The sequence below is a fragment of the Opisthocomus hoazin genome, chromosome 7, assembly GCF_030867145.1.
Source record: "Opisthocomus hoazin isolate bOpiHoa1 chromosome 7, bOpiHoa1.hap1, whole genome shotgun sequence".
Classification (NCBI taxonomy): Eukaryota; Metazoa; Chordata; class Aves; order Opisthocomiformes; family Opisthocomidae; genus Opisthocomus; species Opisthocomus hoazin.
The window spans coordinates 43935758-43958786 of record NC_134420.1 but is presented as its reverse complement, the minus strand read 5'-3'; the positions used below and the strand labels follow the sequence as shown (position 1 = coordinate 43958786).

Here is a 23029-nt window from a genome sequence, read left to right as displayed (position 1 = left end):
CCACTCCTAAATGCAGTCTTCTGCTGGACCAGCAAGATCATCCTACCTACTTCATGGTCACACAGTAAATAGGCTGAAAGCAGGGACAAACACACAACCAAGAAGGCAGGGAGAAAGAAGAGAGAAAACTATACTGTGAAATTTCACCTTAGTGCAAAACATATATGTGTTTCTGTCCCTGTAATAAGTTACAATGCAAAACTAGGTTTACCGGTAAGATAAAAAAAGCAAGCAGACTAATTAAGCCATACCAATTACCTGTTTTCTGCACCCGGAAATGGAGGATTTCAGTGCTTTTTAACATATGAAGTAAAATACAGTGGCAACAGTGAGACATGTACATCTGGAACGCCATTCGGTTAAAAGTCATTTGGCATTAGAAAGTAGTATAACTTTTTTAAATTACAGGCAACAAATGTTAAACTCCAAATGTTTTTCAAAAAGAAATTAAATATTTGTGTACGTAAAGACAGAAGACCATCACACATTAAGCATACAATTTAGAGAATATATTCTGATTTTAAAATATGCTTTTCCTATAATTATTTCTAGGATAAAATTCTAAAAGTACTTAAAAACAGAAAATGAGAAGCTTTACTCGTTATGCAAAGTGGGAAAGTCTTTCCTCCAATATTTCTCCTATCTTACCTGTATCTTCAATGAATTGCACACATTTTTCAACAAACAGAGGTATCGGTTTCTCAGATGTAACCAGATCCTGTAGGGGCATCCCAAAGTAATTACTTTCCCAGTTTCTACGGATTGGAGGATTGAATGTCTTAGTTTTCTTTTTCGGCTACAACAAAACAGAGTTATTTAAGTAATATTCAAGCAATATTTTAACTAACTCATATAGCAACCATTCAGTAAAAACAAACAGATCACACATCTATCAGACATTAAAATTCCTCTGTGGCAAACAGAATAAAAATAAATGTACTTTTAAAATAGCACACATTAGATACAAAGCACTGAAATAACTTCTAATAGATTTGGTCATTCCTGTGTCACATTAGGAACAGGATGACCCAATGTACCAGGAACTGAAATACTACAGAACAAAAAAAACCACACTACTTGTTTGGAGTGACAAGTCTTCACATACTAACTTTCAGCACCACTCTCATAGGAATCTACATGAATCACATCTGAACCACACCTCTGTAGAAACTTTTAGAATAAGATTGTGAAGTATCATACCACAAAAAAAAAAAAAATTTAACGTCTTCTGTATGCATCTCATTAAAGATACTAAATAATCTTTATATTGCAACTATGCCAGAAACATGATGAAGCAGAACATAGAGCAATCAATCTCAGAGTTAGAGTTACAGGCACTCCTATTAAGCATGATTGCTTTGTTACAGGCACGGGATTTTAGCCAAAAGGAGGTTTGCACCCAATCAAATCTAACAATGACTGTCCTATGGAATTTTCTTGCTTGTTTTGCTTTCTTCACCGCCCCCCCCCGAGGGACTGTCATCAGTTCAAATGACAAATCGCCTTTGGATGATTACAAGAATTATATTGTATCAGATACCGTGTTTCATCTCTGAATGTTGATGAAAATATTCAGATGGCCATATAAACTGTTCAAGCAATTAGCTGTACAGCGGCAATTGAATATGGAAACTGAACTAACATCACCATTAAGATCTAGCATTTTATCTTTAAGCTTATAGACAGTAAGAAGTTAGTGAAAAGCAGTTACATTTTCATATAAAAGCTCTTCAGTCAACTTCTAATAGTACAAAACAAAAGAAAAACAAAGAGCACAACAGCCAGATTTAAATTTAATAACAAGGTTTCTAGAATTTTATAATTTATAAGACTACACCTCAATTAACTACTAAGAGAAAACATGTCTCATTTCCATATTTTATGTCAAGAAAAGTCTTGAATTTCAATCTGTGTAAAAAAAAAAAAATGGGGGAGTAACTTCTAGGCTTTCATACCATCAAATTTACTTAATCAGTCCTTACAGACTACCTATAACTTCAAGTCAGCAAGGTACATATTCATGACTGACTTGCCCACTGAGAATTAATGAGCTGAAGTTGAATTATGGTGAGGCGAAGTGGAAACTACAGCCTAAAGAACACTTCTCCAACCGTCACCCTACAGCACCTGCGGAACTTCCTCAACACCTGATCAAAAAATCTGTTAATCAAAGCCTTTAAATAATCTAATAAAACAAGTATGACTTTTTATATGGAATGTGTCTTTGTAAAACAGCTTGTGCTTCTCAAAATCAGCAGAGTACACATGATTGACCATGGTAACAAAAGGCTAACGAAAAATTATGCTTATCTTTCAAATTTGGAATTCCTACAAAAGCTTCAACACCTATAATTCAGAAGGAAGGAACAATTACTACAGAGTTCTCCAAAACATTAGAAAGAAATTGCTCTCCAGCAATTCATATCTCCCCAAGTTTTACATTAACTAAAAATTTATTTAAAAGATTAGGAAAAAAAGCTTAGTATAAAACTTTAGGATAAACTTTCATAAATAAAACAGATACTATCTGAAAGCATTCTTTTCAACTGTTAGTTCTCCACATAACTTCTATTCGTTTTGGATAAGATACCAATGGTCACACTAGTATGTGCCCTCAGATTAGAAACAGCTTTTTCTTCCTTCCTTTTCAGTGTGACAGTCCCCTGCTTTGAAGTCCCCAGCACTCAACCTAGTTCATTGGCCATTTTCTCTTTAGTGGGAAAACTGTATTTATTTAGGCAACATCCAATTCAGACGAGCAGCAGCTGAAAGGGCCAAGCTGAAGCTATAGAACATGTAAAACTCCGTGAAGACATCTTTGTCAAACGTTCAACGAAGGATCATTTTAGAGATACATAAACGCAATGAAAAAAGCAAAAAAAAATTTGAAGTTATTTTTTTCCAAGGTGTCAGCGCATATCCCCACCATCTTAGAGTAAATGGAGCAACGCTCAGACTCTGTATTTCACACCCAGCAGTCAGAAAGAGACTGTGTGTCTCTGATTGAGACATAATATTAGCATAAGCTAATTAAATATAAACAAATTTTGTTGGTGTGAGTGGAAAGCAATCTGGTTAATGGAATGATAAACTAGGATTTTACAGAATTTTTAGGATTATTATAATACTAATGAAGAATATTATACTATGTCCATGCATTCTACAGATGAAATACCAAATATGTCTACAATGCTGGAATAAAGACTATTTTCTAATAACTGACCTGTGTTTAGAAGAATGGTTGTAAGGGACTGAGATACAAAGTATGACATTATACATTCAAAAAAGCAGAAAGGTTTCTTAGACGAATTGTCTCCTTGAAAAAATCAGTTTAATCTCCAATTTGGAAAGTGAGGATTTGTCTAAAGAATTTAAAGAAGAATAAAGAATAAAAGAATAAAGAAAAAAAGAAAAATGAAAGAAAAAAAAACCCAAAGTCCTTTTCAAATTGATCTAAAAGCAGAGCAGGAGAAGTGATTATCATTGTAGGACTATTGCATAAACACGAAATTAGGATTTTACAAGGCAGACAAAGTTACTGTAATAATTTTATCAGCTATTTCTCACTATGTATCATTATGTATTTTGTCTCTCTCCTGTCCAATATTTATTAAAAGATCTCTCTTGTGATTTCCCTTTCTTCTGGGGCTTGTGAGTGGGTAAACTCTCCAATGACAGCGCAAATCACTTTCCTGCAAATAACACTATATACAATCTTCACAAAAAAGTACTTCTGCAAATTGACAACAAAACTTCAAGGTATTAAAAATCCACCATATTATTTCCTGATATGAGACTTCCATACTTTCCTTAAATTGCATGTGTAGACTTCTTACATGAAAAGGCATATTGCTGCGCAAAAGACCTGATCTTTGTCAAAAGATCAACTGATTTCAGGAAAAAAATACAGATCTTATTTTGAACAAAAATAAGCTTTAGTGAAAGCTTTTATTAAATTCCTGTTCCTCCTTCTGAGAAAATACCAATTTTTCTGATCCATCAGTGACAGCATGAAACTTTAAAATATGCTAGTCAAGATAAAGACTATCATAAATTTTTCTGTGTAAAATTAAAAGTTCTATAGTGAAAAAAATATTTAAACAAATACACTGTTAAACATTAAATTATTCATTTAGTTAAACAGCACCTGAAAAAGACAAATAATTGATAAATTCCTAGATTTTTGTGGAGAGATTATGATTTTGCCACAGGTATTTTTAGCTCAATAGTTCTGCCAAATACATCTACTCCTCACAATATGGCAGTCACCTAATACTGCATACAGCAAGTACTAATCAAGGCACAGTCAAAGACAATTTTGTATGCTGCTTCTACATCATAATAAAAAAGGACCAGAAGGCACAAAGTTAGAGAAGACGAGAACCAGCAGGGCAGTTCTGTTAGTTAATCCTAGCAAAAAGCTCATTGTTTCACATACCACTGTTTCATGTTAGTAATTAAAGCACAAGCCTAATACCATAAAGCTGAAATCCTTAGTTTTCATATAAATCTGGGCTTTTAATGATTGATTGGTGCACTAATGCTGAGGTTTCCAGCATGGATTGCACCACTTGCTTCTTGCCAAAGACAACCTCTCTTCATACCCTAACAGAGGTTAATGCCAAACCTCCAGCTGATCCTTACATACTTTGGCAAGAAAGCATTTTAACTCTGAGAATCCCAAATTTGCCTTATGTTGCTGATATCAAAAGCATGTACCTGCAATACTGTTTTCATTACAGTTGTTTAATCACCAGGATGTGTGCTGCAAAAGATTAGCTGAAGTTCTCTTAGTAAAAGACAAGGTAAACATGAAAACATGTATTCTAGCACAGCACATTATCCAATTCTTGATTTCAAAACTAGAAATATTATTATAAAAAGCACAAACTGAAAATGTAGATTTAAAGTATACTCCAGATTAACCCCCTTGACAGCAGGTACCAGGGAACCAGCTAAGTAACACTCATCTTCTAGAGAGAACTACCAGGCTGAGACTTCAGCCAGCTGTGAGTATTAAGAGTACAATGCACTTCAATACAATCTTCTAAAATTAACTTAGAAAACTAAAAAACTGCTCAAACCTATCTATCAAACTCATTTATGGATGGGCTACTTACTCTTGCGAGTCCTCTCTGTTCCACAGGGGCTCCCCTTCCTCTTTTCTCTCACCTCCATCCCACCAAAACTACTATCATAATTTGTCTATCAAAGGTGAAATTCAGCCAATTCTTTACCTCCCACACACTTCACTACTCCTTTTAACAAAAAAGAAACTTTCTGCCTGCTTCATTTGCAGTCAGCCCTAGGGTCATGGAGGGCAAAGTCAATATTTTCAGGACTATTATGATACTTCATAAAACCACGCACCATGAACAGCATTCATTTTATAGGTTTAATAAAGTATTTGTAATCTCTAATGCATGGCTAGCTCTTCAGAAACTATACAACATATGAATAATGCAGATGACAGTCCCTAACATGCTCTCTCTTTCTTCCTCTCATGCGTTCTGCCATTTTTAGAGTTTCAGCTTTTTACACCAAGTTTTACGCTACAGAGGCTCAAGAAGGCATATGGCTCCAAATAAGCATTTTAAAGAGTGTTAAATTTGAACAGATGAAATCTGAAAGTACAGATTTTTGTATTCCTTACAATCCTCAGGAGAAAAAAAAAAAAAAAAAAAATCACTGCACATTCCAGACTGAAGTAGATAGTACTTCACTAAATCAACCATTGAATTTACACAAGAACAGCTGAATAAAAATGTAAGTTCATCTCCCATTTCTCACATTTACTGTAGTCTTATTAAAACTGAGATCAACATGCATGGGTTATACAGTTCCTGACACTATTTCAGTAATAGTTTCGACACAAAATTTCATAGTTTTGAAATTATAATGAGAGCGAACAAGTTTAAGCATAGAAAAATTGATGTCAAACCTGTACTACTTATATCACGTTCTAAAACAAGTCAGAGTAATGTGAGATATGTGAGAATTCATCTAAGTGCTAGTGGATTTTTCTTGTTGAAATACCATGACAAGTTTTCAGGTTAATTTAAAGCAAAAGGTATCTTACAATCATCTTTGTAGAAAGGAAAACAGAAAAAACATAATTCACAATCTTCTTTGGAAGGAACAAATGTCGCTTGCAAACAAGGTTACAAAGCACAATGTTTAAAGCTGAAAAATGGTGCTTTAAATTTAACAACACAGCTGGAAACTCCAGTCAAAAACAAACAAACACAAAAGAGACCCTGAAGAATAAAACTACCAACTATTGGTCAAAGAACAAAAATAGTGAAACTTTTTCGGATTTAATAACTTTTAACAATGGCATGTCAAAAAACTATGACTGGCCAGTTAACTTACTACTTCGTTTATAAGATATCTGTAGTCAGGATTTGTCTTTAGAAGTACTGCATGTGATTACTTCCATACCAAAAAACAGATACTCATACTGATCTTATTACTACTTTTACAAACTTATTAACAAAATAATTCTTCTGTAACAAGGCAAGAAGCCTGCAGAATTTATTTCGAGATGAAGCTCTGCCTTTACCTTTGCAGAAGTTTATTCAGGATATTTGCTGTTCTTGATATGCTGGGGAGGATAAAAACTAAAACAACTATACTTTATAGAAGGGGAAAAAAACTACAGCTTGAATTAGACACTCAACATATCTCAAAATATTCACAAAGTTAAGAGTTCTAAATTAGATGGGTACATTTTTCAATTCCACGGTAAATATAAATAATAAGGTTATTAATCATAACTATATGGAATAGTTACAGGTTTCCAGATCAGGCAGCCTTCCTGCTGTACAAGGAATTACTAAATTAAGACAAGGGTCAAAACCAACTTGCAATTACTTAAGATAGTAATAATAATATTTGATAAATCAATAATAACTTAATAATAATTAAAAATATTTCTATCAAGCTTATTTACACATGAGAAGAACATAGTAAAAAGAATGAAAAGCTAACGAGCACTGTGGTTTGGGCCTTATATTAATGCATAAACAGTTGCAGCTTTAGGGTTACTGCACACATGTGAAGACGTTCCTCCTGTCTGAGATGTAAGAAGGCTTCCTCTACCAAGATCCTTATCCTCTAGGAATGCTCACTGCCCTTTCATGTCCTGACATTTTCTGCATTTTCTCTCTGTTGCTCCGTATCTCCAAACTCATCAAGTTAAACTAAAGACAAAATTAATTTATTATAAGGCCTGCAAGGCTGCTGCTTTTAAAGAGACTATTGTGTATCAACATACCATAATGTTCTATACTAGACCTTACTATGACAGTGTCAAAGATTCTAATTGAGATAAGCATCTACTTGTAATTCCCACTTTCAATTTTTGAAAAAGACAGGACATGAATAAGCACATATCTCAGCTGGAGCGGTCTAACTTGGCAAAGCGGAAACAGCTGAGGCAAAGTTGCATATGAACACTGTGCTTAGTTCCTCCAAGTTTGTGAACACTGGTGAGGAAACAATCACGCATAGGAAGCATGTTGATATAAAGAAGAATTCTCTCTGGAAAATGCATTTAATCTGAGAGATATTTTGCATAATAGCAGCAGAACTGACTCGGTGCTTTTTCACAAGAGACTTTTACAGAAGTAGTTCTGTAGGAGAAAAAAGCACATCATAGCTTAACAAATATTTGCACACAACATGCATGTGAAAGATTTCAAGCACAGTGTGCACGCACAACTCCACACCAACCTGGCTAAAAAGTCTCACGACTCTGAAGCCAGTCTGCTTTCTTTTTTTCTCCTTCTCTCCATTTCTCTTCATGTACTTCCCTACCAGAAAAAGTTTAACAGTCCACTTGTTTCCAGCGCATGCCAGGCCATACAATAAATTTTTCAGAACATTTAGAAACATGGTAATTAAATAGGATAAAGGTGGGTATATCAGAAGTTAGACTATGCTAGACTGATTCAACCTTCACCATTGAAAACATGTATTCTTTCGTAGAGGCAAAGAAACTAGAATAGTCAGTTGGTTTTACCAATCTGGACTTCAGTCAGGCATTTGATGGTGGCACACAGGAAACTACTGTGACAACTGGAGTAACAGAAACAGAATGATATTCAACAACTAAAAGGACAAAGTCATAGACTAATGGGAAAATCATGCACCAGAATGTGCATGTAGCATGTACTATAACATGCACGTACTATAATGTGTATGCACTATACCGTAGGAAGTCATTAGCTAGAAATTACCAAGGACAAGAAGAGATCAAAGGTTCCTAAAACGGCAATAACTGCAGCTAAGAAAAAGTCAGGTGCAACCACACAACTGTGTTGTTTAGTAATTTCTAGTACAGATCACCAAACATTAAGATTATATGATGCACTGCTATGACATTCTTTATACTACACACCATTTCAGTCATCCTCATTCAAAAACATAAGTTCAGAGGGAATTGCAAAACATTTTTTAATCTTCTAAAACTCAGGTCAAGAAGCAGCCGTATTCTCCTCACCTGTTCAGAGGTGACATATCACAAACGGAAAAAACATTTCAGAAGAAAGGTTACCACAAAGAAATTTGAAACCTGGAAATTGCAGAAGATTCCTCACCAATACAGAGAAAACAGAAGTTCCTGAGGAGTTTTACGGAACAGCAAGAATGAGGGGATAAAAGTTTTCAGGGGAATTCTTTCTGTGATATTTGAAAACAGAGCCCAAGGACGGTTCTTCCAGTTCTGATTACTAGCATATAGCAACAAGATCTGAGAACACAAACACGGTATTATGGACAACAACAATGGGCAAATAATTCAGACCAAAGCACACTTAGTTAACTGGTCTCAGTTTCAAATTGTTTAATTTCCTTTGGTAATAAGCAATGCTAGAGTACCTTGGAAGTAATGTTACCTGCTCGCCACACATTTGTTATTGCTATACTTTCCACAGCAAAACATTTTAATTTATACATCCAGACAGCAACAAGTAGTACAATTCTGAGTATTTACTTCTGCCTTTAATAACATGCGTTCACAACAGATTTTTTAAAAAGTTTGGTACATATGTGTTAGCAGATCAGTCAAACTATGGCTGTTAATTTCAGGGCTGTAAAAAGGAACTGTTGTTATTCCTATTCCATTGTTTGCCAAAACTCCCTTTCTCCTTCCTACCCATCCAGCTCCTGCCTTCTTCCCTTCAGTTTTTTACCCGAATCCTACAATCACTGCACCCCTACCCCCTGCCTCCCTATATCTGCCACATGACTGGCATCTAAAAGCATCAGGACAGAATGAGCATCCTTCAGCAAGGTCATGTCTCTCTCTTGAAACACATTATCTTAAAATGTTTTCTTATTCTGGGTGTGCTGATTTTGGCTGGGATAGAGTTAATTTTCTTCATAGTAGCTAGTAGGGGGCTACGTTTTGGATTTGTGCTGAAAACAGTGTTGATAACACAGAGATGTTTTCATCATTGCTGAGCCAAGGCCTTTTCTGCTTCTCACCCCACCCCACCTGCGAGGAGACTGGGAGTGCACAAGAAGTTGGGCAGGGACACAGCTGGGACAGCTGACCCCACCTGACCCAAGGGATATTCCATACCGTATGGCTCATGCTCAGTATATAAAGCTGGAGGAAGAAGGAGGAAGGGGGGGGGGGGGAATCTTTGGAGTGATGGTGTTCATCTTCCCAAGTAACCTTATGTGCGATGGAGCCCCACTTTCCTGGAGATGGCTGAACACCTGCCTGCCGATGGGCAGCAGGGAATGAATTCCTTGTTTTGCTTTGCTTGTGCACAGCTTTTGCTTGACCTATTCAACTGTCTTTATCTCAACTCATGAGTTCTCACTTTTACCCTCCTGATTCTCTCCCCTGTCCCACCCACGAGGGAGTGAGCGAGCGGCTGTCTGGTGCTTAGTTGACAGCTGAGGTTAAACCACAACACTGGGCCTGCCATTAAAACATTTTCCAGAACCTTCAAGAGGAAAGTAAATACCACTTTAAGAAACTTTCATTGTGCTTAACTTTAAAGGAATTGCCACAAATGGGAGGAAGGAGCCAAACCCAAAAAATCCAAAACAAATCAACATCCCCCAATATAATTAAAAAAAAAATCTAAATGTAAAAATCTGCATAGGCAAATTCTGTCTCTAGATGAAATCTCCTTCGCATAACTGAAAACTGAAGTGCAAAAACCACAAAAGACTGTTCATAGGAGCTTTCTGCAATACCATACAAGAAACCCACCCAGAAACACCACATCTCAAACCAACAAAGATGAAAGGAGTATAAAGAATATTACATCCTATTTTGTCTTTAAAAAGCCATAGCATACTACAAAGCTAATTTAAAAAACAAAATAATTAAAGTTAAAAAATAGATCAAGTTGTAACTTTTGACAGAGACAACGAGGACCTCAGACTTCAAAGTTTGTTTTTCCAAACAAATTAATTTTGTTCATAAGATTTCTGTATTTCAGAATCACTGTAATTATAGCAAGAATAGTTATGCATGTATCTTATTTCCATTTACATACAGCTGAACAATTCAGAAAAAGTATCAATAAGAGCTTTAAGAAATATTCAGAAAGGAGTACAAAAGTTTTATTTCTCCCTTTCACATTCAAGGGATCAAAATTCTTAAAAAAAATCAGCAAGTGATCTGTAACTAGTGGTGCACTAACATCCCTCACATGGACTAAATAACACTCAACAAGCATAATATCATTTAAACAATTTCTGCGTTTCTGTAATTAAAGACTGCTAGCTGCTTACCCAAAACAACTCAGGAAAACGAGGTGAATAAGTTCCAAAACTAATAAAACTGCATATCTCTCGCAAAAAAAAAAAAAAATCAACAGTGAAAAAAAAAAAAATTAGTATATTACAAACTAGAATGACTCATCACATGAACTGGAACTACTTTCACTTCAACATAATGCAAGCCAACATACAGAGAAGTCACTACTTATCAAAAGCACTAAGTACTCCACATTCTTAGATATTCTGAATGCTTGCAAACATTTTAGCTATCAAGTTAAATTTGCTTTCTCCACCATTACACGTCACCATTTAGGGCAGGGTGGCAATAAACCAGGACTTTACAATAATTTGTACTTCTACTATTAAAAGTTTTCTGTGACTAATTTGAAAGTATCAGCCCTGGACCACAAAACAAACACACACACACACACAGAAAAAAAAAAACACCCACCAACAAAACCAAGGGGTACGTTACAGAAAACTTGAAACAACTCTTGTACTTTTCAAGAATCTTAACAACTACAAAAATTTAGAACAGCCTGAAACTTCCAACTCAGGCTACCTCTCAACAGGCCAAAGCCAAAAGTGGAGGTTTTGGTAAAGATATCAGGGGGATTCCTGACACAGTGCCAGGAAGAAAAGACCCCACTATACTATGTCTACACAGTTTAAATGTAAATACCAGCTCAGAGGAACTTTATGTCAACTCAACACAGCTGAGACAGCATGAGGATTATGAATACTACATTTCAATTTCTATGTAGCAAGATTATTTCAATCGAAAGTATACATTGTTTTTCAAAACATGCAAGTTTCCCAAAAAGAATAACTTTTTAAAGTATTTTTAACCATATTATTTTATACCCACAAGACATCATTACCCATGCTTATCTTACGAGTAAGCCTTAAGAAAACTTATTGCCCTTTAAATCAGTCATGTGTAATTCAAATCACAGCTGCATACTAGAAGTGCAATTCAGAATTTAATCCATTAGTAAAATTCAGCTATGCTCTACTTGAACAAAACTTATTTCTAAATGCTATTCAAGTACAGTCAGATTCAAGCTAAAAGGGATGGTTTTAAAATGCTACAAAAGGCAATACTGAAAAGGTCGACTTTTGAGACAAGAAAGAAAATATCTAACTGACCAGAAACACTCCTGATTTAATGTTAAACAAAAGCTGTAAGCAAGACAATGATTGCTAGCCTAAAATTATAATCTAAACTACAAAGAGTATACATCCAGAACCTACACCACAACACTACCTTGATATACTAATTTTTAAAACAGCAAGTGAAAAAATAAGTAACTATCAAGCATAAAGACCCATATTCAACGCAGACATTTTTCAAGTAGAATGCCACATTCTTATTCAGAAACCCACACTGGCCAGGCATTTTGTTCCCTTTATTTTGTCTGAATAGAGAATTGTACAGGTAGCACAGCTTTCAACTTGATTACTTGCTTGTCCACAGCAGGAAAATGCAGCAGTCAGTAAAACCACTATACACTTTCCTTCTCATGCTCTTGTTTTAGAGTTCCAGGTAGGCAAATGAGCATTAAAAACAAACCACCCCTTTCATTCATCAGCCCTAAACTTCAATCCAACAGCCAGAACTGCAAGAACTGAAAAAAACAGTTCTACCCAAGAACTCATAAAGCATTTGTTTTGTTTTAAACAAAAAAGAACCCGTGGACCAAATTCTGCTTTCACTTACTCATATGGAAGCGAGACTGCACATATACATACAGAGGTGAAAAGAACTGAAAATTACTGAACAGCTGATTAGGTAGACAAACCATCATATTCCCTCAGATTTGCTAGTTCTGAGCAAGTTAAATAGAAACTTGGACAAAAATCAAACAATGCTGTATCAAAATTTTAAAGCACCTGTTTCAAAACAGGGTGCAACTCTTGCATGTTTTGACTCATCTCTTCTTACAATGCACCAGAGCTGCAAATAAAATTTCAATCAACTGACTTACCTTCTTATCTTCTTTTGTTTTTTGGGTTTTCTTTTTCATCTTTTTATCATCCAGTTCTTGATCCGATGTAATTGCAGGGTTATCTATGCCACCCTTCCACGTTTCGACAGGTGAAAGAAGTGGGTCTTCTTCACTTCCACGATGTCTTCCTTTTCTTTTAGTCTTAGAGGTGGTGAAAGCCTCATCATCACTTGCATCGGAATGTGTTCTCCTATAGTAAGACTTAGCTTTGCTGAACAGAGTCTTAGACTTATATTTGTACTTTGAAGGCCTTCTTTCCCCATGACTTTTGGATATTCTATCAGAAAACCCATTTTCTTCCTCACCTTGGGTATTTATAACAATTGAGTTTCGAACTTTAATAATACGATTCTGACTATCATCTGGAACCGCGTAGATATCATCTGCAAAGCCTTTATGTTTGAAAATAGTGTCAATAGGTTCAGCATAGTTGTCAGATTGGTCTGTATCTTCTGGTGGTGCCATAGGCACTCGAGAAGGTTGTTTCCTGGGGTTTTTGCCTATACCTGCCTCAATTGTTTTCAGGAGGTTAGGATCCAGTTTTTTCACATTTGTTCTTGGAACAAGTGGTTTCGGTTTTATTGGAGGAGGCACTTTATGGTTGCGTTCATGGTCATGACAATTGAGTGGTGTACTGTGAACAGGATACTCATTTCCTTCCAAATCCAGTCGGTACTTCGAACGGTCACTAGGCGCGGGGAGTAACCTTACATCATCACCAATTGGACTGTAAGGTGGTGGTCCCTCAGTATCATCCTCTGAATCTGGATAATTATAGTCCAGTGAACTTCCTCTGGGAGATCTCGGAAAAACATCTTCACTTGTATGCGTTATTTCCCTTGTGCTGTCTGACATATAAGAGCTTTCAATCATGTTTTTCTTCTCTAATACATCACTGAAGAACAACGTGAAAACCTCAGTTTGACGATGATATTGCGATAATGAATATAAAGCTGTAAACTTAGCAGTAATCTCCGTTGCTATGTGTTCTCCTTCAGTCATGAGTTCCTTAATTGCTTCATTCTCAAAGAAGTCTGCCTGGCTATCAGTAACAGCCACTAACTGGACAGGAATCGTATCCTGAACTTCAGAAAGAAATGCCCGAAGCATTCCCATGGATGCCTTCCGCTTCGCAGAATAGACCAGTATATATCCATGAACAAGTTCATCTTTCCTTACACCAATTGAAGAATGATAAGATAATATAGTTATCTGTATTCTACGCCTCTTTTCTCCTATTATTTTATCAAGCATCAAAGAATTATTCTGGCCAGCCTGAGCAGCACTACAGGAGTGAGAGTCAAGGAAGGGTGAAAGAATAAGATCGACGCTAAACGGATCACCACACATGGCACACATGACGATTCTTAAGTCAGCTTCTGACACATCTTTAATGGTGGGAACTGGACTTACAACATCAAAATTGTGTTTAACTGCTTCCAGTACTCCCCTCAGAGCTTGTTTTATTTGGGTCTCATTAAATTTGCGTGGATATGTACCAGCAGGCACATCTACAAAAGGACACTGTAGTTTGTTGGCCAACTGCTGCCCCTGATGTCTCAGGATAGGCAGATTCTTGCTAACACTGTCCCGCTGGTTAGCCAGTATTAATGTAAATGGAAGATTAGCCATATACTTGTCTCTCCTTATCTGAGATGCTTCAGCCCTTATTTTCGCAATGCACTCCCCAATAAAATTCAGTGACTCAATAGAGTTAAACACACAGAAACAACCGTGTGGTTTGAAGGCTGAGGTCCACAACTGAGTCGACAGGTATGGGGATTTTGCATCAACTGGCCTAAGATCTAGTTCATATATTTTTCCATCTAATGCATATTCATCATCAGTGGATTGTGTCCGAATTTCATTTGCCAATTCTTGTGCAAGGCCATCTTTGCCCAAAATGAAAAGATTGACTTTATCAATGTTGGCACTATCGTGGTATAAATTGGAGCGGCCATGATCCAGTTGCAGAAGACTGTTGGCAAGTAACTGCTCTACTTTAATGTCTGTACAATTTTGGCCACTGAGACAAGTTTCTTTAGTTGGGTGATAAACAAATCCTATGTGTTTAAGCAGAAGAGATTCTCTATCAGGTGCAAGTTTCTGTAAAGCTTTGTATCTAGGTTCTTCACTCAGAACCGCATGAATTTCACTCATTTTATCTGAACTTGGTGTTGCATTAAGATCCAGGTCATAAAACAGTTCTGAATGTTCAAAAAGCATTTCCTGAAACTCCTCTTTGGCTTTTTCAACAATCTCCCTCTGATGCCTACCATACACTTCCTTACTGTCTGCATCAGTGATGTATTTGAATGCTTCATCCTCCACCACAAAACATATAACTTCTTCCCATGGCTGACCAGGTGAAATGAACTGGATTTTCTCAAGAGTTTTTTTGAATTTCTCCTTCATTTCAACCCTCCTCTTTTCAGATATAAGATGCTGCACATGGTTTTGATAAACTTTTTCTGCCTCTAGTGTAGTGAGAAGGTCAAATGGAATCCTCCTGTCATTCACTTTATCTATATGGTCAGTTTCATCCCAGGGTGTTTTTTCCAGTACTACAAAACAGGACTGGAAGTCAGGCCTTTTCTCCATTAACTTCAAGGCTTCCGACCAGCTCAAGTGTTCAATCTCATCAAGATTTGACAGAAGAGTATTAAGAGCTCTTGGCAATGCGTTAATGTATTCTTCTTTTCTTTTTCTAATATGTTCCTGTTTAAGCTGCTCTATGTGTTTTGAAAATGTATTTTTGGCCTTTTTTGTTCCTTCCAAATTTATGTACTCTTCATAATCAGGGTGGTTTTTCAGTTTATTACTGACCGTTTTCCAAGTTGCATGATAGTCTCTCACAGTTTGGACAAGTTTTTCAAACTTGTCTGTTGCTGTAACAACTAGCTGTCTTTGAGTTTTATAGGCATCCAGATAGGGGATTATTTTAGGTTTACCACGCGTTTTATCCATCATTTGTACCAGTGCGGTAAAACATGTTTCAACATTGACATTGAATCTTGCCGATGTTTCCACTACCACCAGGTTCTTCTTATTTGAAGCAAAGGCCTGAACCTCTCGCAGATAATGATCCACACATTCATCACATTTCGTTGCTGCTATTATTATGGGTTTTTTAGATTTTGAGAGCTGGATGTAGAGATTATTCACAAATTTAAGTTGATCATCAAACTTCCTATTGCATCCTTGGCTTACATCAATGCACAATAAAAACCCATCTATGCTTAATTTCCCTTCAGGCATTTGTTTTTGCTCAAAGTCTTGCTCCAAGCCTAGCTGATCTGTGCAAATGTACATTAGTTTTTCTGCTGACTGCAGTTTGGAGGCAGCTGCACGTTTTATATATGGTTGTAAATTCGTACTCCGATGAGGCAAGAAAGTCTGATCATCAATGAACTCAGTCTGTTCAATTACATGAATTCTGCACTCAATTCCATCCTCACCACTTTGTGTTACGTCACCCCAGTACAAAAAGTGATCATTGTTAACAACTCTTCCTCCAAAGTCAATTGTGCTAAGCACAGAGGTATGCTCAGGGTAATATTCATCTGCTTTTGAACGAACGAATCTATTGCACAAACACGACTTTCCAACTCCACAATTACCTTTATCCTTTTCAGTTCCAGACAGACCAACAACACTAACAGCATAAGATGGGGGACGTGGCTCTCTGTTTTTTGCCATCATAACTTTCCTCTCACCCTTTTGCAATTATCAAGGTAACTGTATATGGTTTTCATTCTGGAAAGGTTCCTACAAATTTAAGTTATATATCCAAGGCTCCAGAAATAGCTTTCAGTTGTTCCTGCTTCAGCTTGTCATTGAGGGAACCTCAGATAACCAGGATGAGAAGGATCATCTTCCTAAAGAAAACAAAGAGGGGAAAAAAAACCTTAAAAGATTGCAGGTATTTCTTTCTAATATTCATGAGAGAAAAGAGATTTTAAAAGCGCTTTTGCTTGCTCCCCTGAAATTGTTTTCTACATATATAAAAGTTTTACAATGACTTTAAGTGAGATCCTGAACTCTTATTCATGTTCATGCCATTTATGTCATAAATTTAAAAATAAACATGGTTTTGAGGCACAGTTTAATAATAGTTCATCATCTATTTTGATAGGTGATCAGCATACTTCTAAAAAAAAAAATAATCCACCCAAAACCCCAAATTAACGTTTTCCTTCATAGCTTATGGGCACTAGAAAGCATTTTCCACTACGATAAATACAACACAAAAACTCTAAACCCAATCCAGTATTCACATAGACCATACTTCTATTCACGCTCATACTTCCATCAGATAGCACACTTACTTGCGTGAGTAACACTACTTTTGTGGGCATTTGTAGTTTTGGTTTTAGGTTTCTGTAAAGAAACTTTCAAAATAAGAAGCTGTAAAACCAGAAAGCTGGCAGTGTGGCTCAGCCACTACCTATCTGCAGAAGTAAACTACTTTATTTGTATACTAACAGTAAACTGCTTTGAAGGAGAAGTTTCTAACCTGAGTTATACAGAAAAATACAACTACTGTCAAACGGATATTAAGTACCGAAAAAAAAGACTTATGTCTGAGATTTTAAGACTACAATGCAGTATCATTCCTTCTGTCTCTCTAGGAAAAACAAAAAACTTTCACTAACTGTAAACAAAAACTACTATATCTACACTCAAGACTTCTACAGAATTATTACAAGGTTCCAGTGCCTTTATTGAAGCTGTCTTCAAGTACAACAATTACCACAAACTCGCAGTTATTAACCAGAAGACTTTGCTTACATGTCTACCACAAACAGGAAGATTTTTAGAAACAGTTACATCATGGAGGAAAATATAAAACAATTGAATGGCTGAATGACTGGGCCCAGCAGGTTATGATCAGTGCGGGGGCCAGTAACTAGCAGTGTACTCCAGGGGCCAATACTGTTCAACATCTTCATTAATGACTTGGATGATAGAGCAGAGTGCACCCTCAGCAAGTTTACTGATGACAAAAACTGGGAAGAGTGGCTAATACACCAGACAGTTGTGCTGCCATTCAGGGAGACCTCAACAGGCTGAAGACATGGGCTGACAGGAACCTTCTGCACTGCAAAGTCCTGCATCCAGGGAGGAATAACCCCATGTACCAGTATATGCTGGGAGCCAACTGTCTGAAGGGCAGCTTTACAGAAAAGGACCCGAGGATCCCAGTGGACAGCACGCTGAACATGAGCCAGCAATGTGCACTGGCAGCAAACAAGGCTAATGGTACCCTGGGTGGCATTAGACAAAGTATTGCCAGTAGGTCAAGGTAGTTGAACCTTCCCCTCTACGCAGCTCTGGTGAGGCCACACCTGATGCACTGTGTCCAGTTCTACAGTACAAGAGAGATACGGAGCTACTGCAGAGAGTCCAGCAAAGGGCCACTAAGCTGATTAAGGGACCAAAGCATCTCTTGCATAAGGAAAGGCTGGGAGAGCTGGGACTGTTTAGCCTGGAGAAGAGAAGGCTCAGGTGGGATCTCATCAATGTGTACAAATATTTGGAGGAAAGGTGCAAAGAAGGCAGAGCCAAACTCTTTTCAGTGAAGACCTGTGACAGGACAAGAAGCAAAGGGCACAGACTGAAACACAGGAGGTGCTATGTGAACATCAGGAAACACTTTTTTATTGTGAGGGTGACTATGCACTGGCACAGGTTGCCCAGAGAGATTGCAAGGGCTCCCTCACTGGAGATACTCAAAAGTCACATGGACATGGTCCTGGGCAACCTGCTCGAGCAGGAAGGCTGGACTAGATGACCTCCAGAGGTCCCTTCCAACCTACACTGTTCTATAATTTTGTGAAAATACTTTGATAAAAATAGTTTTCTCATTTTCTTGGTAAAAAGGCAGCTATTACTTGGCATCATAAATGAAAGGTACAGACTACTGCACTTAACATACTTGAGTTTACATTTGTGTAGTACAAAATAACAACATAAATGTATGTAAACAAACCTGTAAATAGCTCAGAAACAGTATAACAAGCATTAATACTGAAATTTTAGTCTCAGTATCTCAGCTTTATTTGCTATCAATTTTGTCATTCTTAGCAACAGTTTGTTGAGAATGGTACTGTAGTACCCTCCTTTAGTTTAAAAAAAAAATGTGCAGCATCTGTCACCCCAAAAGATCTCAAAACCTGCTTTAGTACCTGTAAAACTAATTCATGACTGCTAAAACATATCTGAGTTTGAAGATGCGTAGCAGTAAAAGAAGTATCCGTATCATCAAAAGTTGCAATAGAAGTTAAAATACTGAAGCCTTCAGTATCTTTTATGAAATCCATGCCTGGCCAACAGAGCTTTCCAACTTACCAACACCTAGATACAGAAAACTGACATTCTGATCAGAAACACAGTATTTATGTAACATTATTTGTAATGAAGTCAGTTGACCAAAAAATAAAATAAAAAAATACATTTGTAAAAACAGCTTTCAATTATGGAATCACAGTCAATGGAAGAATCTTTCTTACAACAAAGTATCGCTTTTCTTACACAATGAAGAGGAAAGTAAACTCGGTCTAATTTTTATACTTTAGAGTTTTTCTATTGCAAGAACTGAAACTTCTATGAGTGTTTTAGGAATGATTTTTCTTTTTTTGTTTAAATCAGTTTACTCAAAGACAGATTCAGAAAGAGAACCTGTATTTAAAATTTTGCTTTTTACTGTTTCCACTGTGTTTTTTACATTCTAAAAAACACAGAATTTAGAGCTAACAGAAAGTGGCTCTGGGAATAAAACTACTTATCAAAAGTAAATCCTTCACAAGCAGTGTTTATATTACTACAAATAAACCCAGTGTTTTCTTTCTAAAGCAAAGCTTATCATAGTAGCGTCATTCAAACTATTAGAATGAGAAGTTCAGTCAGCACTTCCACTATCAAATGTTTTCTGTTTGCCATAGCACAATACAGATTTGACGGGGGCTAAACTACAACACAAAAAGCTTCATCCACAGGATTATCACATTTAATCAGGAAGACACTGTCAAACTGCAACTAGTTTATAAGAAGCAATCAATACTTTTAGATAGTCTGCATCCTCATATAGCAAAGGTTCTTCCTCCTCCAGCAATAAATGTTTTGTCAAATCGATACATTTTTAAGTAAGTACAAAGAGTAAGGTGAAATGGGACACTGACAAAGGGAAAACAAACACATTAGTCTCTCTCAAAATTTCTGACACGGAAGATTCTCACCGTAGTGGGAGCTGAATCACTAAACATACTTAAAATCAGTGTGGTTTTCTCTTTATTTTTTATACGGTTTTTACTTTGCACTGATCATACAAAGCAAAGTCACAGAATGACACCTATGTTAACTAACTAATAAACCTTGTAAAAACCTGACAATATAATGGCTTCACATTTAATACGTAATTATTAAATGCTGCTCCCCTAACAGAAGATTTTTCTTTTCAGTATACCACTAATTTAAAGGTACTTCATAGTTTTGTACAGTCTTAAATTATACACAGTAGAAATTCATGGTAAGTTAGTTCAATTATCTTTCTTCGATCTGCCTAATTCTGTTCTAACAAATTGAAAACACTCGAATTCATCGCGGCCCCCCCCCCCCTTTGTCTTTGGTACAGATTCAAAGGAGGGGTTGTTTGATTTCCCCAACTAATTTCAACATTCAAATTGAAAATAACAGAGTGTTTCGATGTTTAAATAGAAAAATTCTGAAGAACTACAGAAGACAGAAAGTGTATGACATCACTGCAGAACGAATCTCTGACCTTCTATATTTGCACCACAGGACCTTGTCTCTACAGGCTTTTAGATTTCCAAATGTAGTTATAAAGAAAATAAGGTGTATCATCTTGTACCTGTTCACCCACCTCCCCCCTTCAACACAAGATTACGAAGACCTAAAGCCCAGACTTACCCTTAGGAAAACAAGGTGCAAAGCAAGAGGATTATCCTGCTGTGATCTTCCTGCAGTAACGTCACACATTTAAACAGCGTCCTTCAGTAAGTCCTTCCCTGAGGGATCTGAAAACAAAAAGTAAGATTCGTTAATAATTTCAAAATTATGAAAGCAGAAGCAGCAGTCAAAGAAAGAAAAATACTTCATCTATGCAGGAGGATTGTTTCGCTCATTTTAAACCCATAAACAGAACTCAGAGCTCAAGCTGGTCTTCCTATAAACTTAGGGGATTTAAATCCTGTAAGCACAGCTATTAATACTTGGGACAGAGCGGGCACAATTCTTCTTAAGTGACAGTGATTTCACAAGTTCAACTCAGTATTTTAACAATACCTAGGTTGAAGAAAGCTCTTCTAAAAAAAAGAATAGCGTCTCAGATAACACACAAAATGTGAGATACAAAAATCGCCAATCACTTGTAGAAGAATTGGAAATTCTAAAATATCTAGAACATAGGTTTGTATGATGAAGTCGGTACAGCCAGTAAGTACAAAACACATAAAATGAATGTATGTCTAAATACATGTATATACATTTTATAACTAGAAAAAAGCACAGTCTACTTCCAAACCCTTTTACCTGTAGTACAGCATTTCTAAATTAAAAGACTTCACAGACTGTGACAAATCAGAAATTCAAAGCACAATTATATTTGACAATTGTGATTTCTCAACTAGGACACAAAGTGTAACCAAGATAAGTGTTGATTTTACTACAGAGATGCTGCTACAAAGTAACCAAAGATTGGTTTGTGGAACTCTCTTCCACAGAACTTCAGATTGCATCCCCACAAAACTCCGACTTCGAATGCTAGGCCAGTGACGCATATGTTAAGATGCAGAAAAGGAATCACAGAATCACAGAATCACAGAATAGTAGGGGTTGGAAGGGACCTCTGTGGGTCATCTAGTCCAACCCCCCTGCCGAAGCAGGGTCACCTACAGCAGGCTGCACAGGATCTTGTCCAGGCGGGTCTTGAATATCTCCAGAGAAGGAGACTCCACAACCTCCCTGGGCAGCCTGTTCCAGTGCTCCGTCACCCTCAGAGGGAAGAAGTTCCTCCTCATGTTCAGACGGAAAAAAGGAAAGGAACTTGAGGCACTTGCACTGGATCATGATATAAGCCACTTTTAACTAAGAAAAGCTGTCATTTTTAAGCAAGATGCAGTACCATGCTGTACATGTGCTAAACATAACATCAAGAAGGTACGGCAGAACTTTTTCTTGTTTAGTCACTTACAATTCTGTTCTTAGTGATTCCACTTTGCTTTGGGAGTAATATAACCAACTGAAAAAGTCTGAGCTTTAGCGAACTTTCTTTTGGACATAAAAGGTTCAGCAATAGTGATAAACGATATACCACTACCACAATAATACTGTAATTCTCAACTAGTGGTACCAAACATCAGCAAAATCATTAGGCAGCAGGTGCTGCACTAAACCCAGCCTAGCTGCAAAGCTAAAGTCTATCACTTGAAAGAGAAGACAGGAGGCAAATCCCACTCCCTGCCCTTGTCCCCTAGCTGTGGCATTCCTCTTTGTCCACAGCTAGGACAGCAGAACAGATAGTTGCACGTGAAGAAACAGACTATGGGACCGTGAAGCAGAGAGTATGTGGAAGAGCAGACAGACTGAGAGAAAAGTGTCTCTGCCTGCAAGAGTGCAGCTGGGGCCTGGGGGAGGGCGACACCAGCCATTTTGCAATGCACACCGCCACAAGCGAAAGCTCAGACAGACCCCCACAAAATCAGCCAAAGCATTAAGAGGCCAGAGAAAGCCCTATTTTCAAATACATCTCCCAAAGTCTTCCGAGCTGAATTCTAACCATTAGCATAGAACACCATACTATTAGCAACTAATAAGTAGTAAAATAGTTCATCATCTATCATTATTTAGTAATTGTGGCTCCACAGGAATTGTAGATGGGTCCATAGCCAAGAAAACAGCTTAGAAATAAACACTCTGAGTATTTCTGAATACCTTGCTTTCTGAACCTAAAAAAGTTTACCATCTGCAGACCTAACATGGCTGAAGCAGAAATGTTACCTGAAAGACTCCACAGAATTGCTCATGTTCAACAACTATTTAAGCAGCTGCAAACAATGCCAACGGGGAAAGTAAGGGTGTTTTCCCACAGTCCTTTACTCCGTATGTAACCTTGCGTAGACACAGCAGTTTACGGTAATTGACCCTGAAAAATACTGGTCCATAGTCTTGTGCTAGTGTCTGTAAAATAGATGGCAAAGCAAAGAAAAGCACATACGAAAAAAAGGGCCACTGCAGTCTAGTCTGCTTTGCAGGGT

At 37.0% G+C, this 23029-nt stretch overlaps 1 protein-coding gene across 1 annotated transcript in view; it reads right to left on the bottom strand.

Moving 5' to 3' along the window:
- Positions 1-23029, bottom strand: part of ARHGAP5 (Rho GTPase activating protein 5) — a 54459-nt gene that overhangs the window by 25997 nt on the left and 5433 nt on the right. Inside the window, exons 2-4 of the mRNA XM_075425533.1 lie at positions 20685-20791; positions 12735-16633; positions 649-796 (exon numbers count right to left, since the gene is read on the bottom strand). Of these exons, the coding sequence (XP_075281648.1) occupies positions 649-796; positions 12735-16457 (3871 nt within the window). The 5' untranslated portion in view covers positions 16458-16633; positions 20685-20791. The remainder of the gene's footprint in view (positions 1-648; positions 797-12734; positions 16634-20684; positions 20792-23029) is intronic.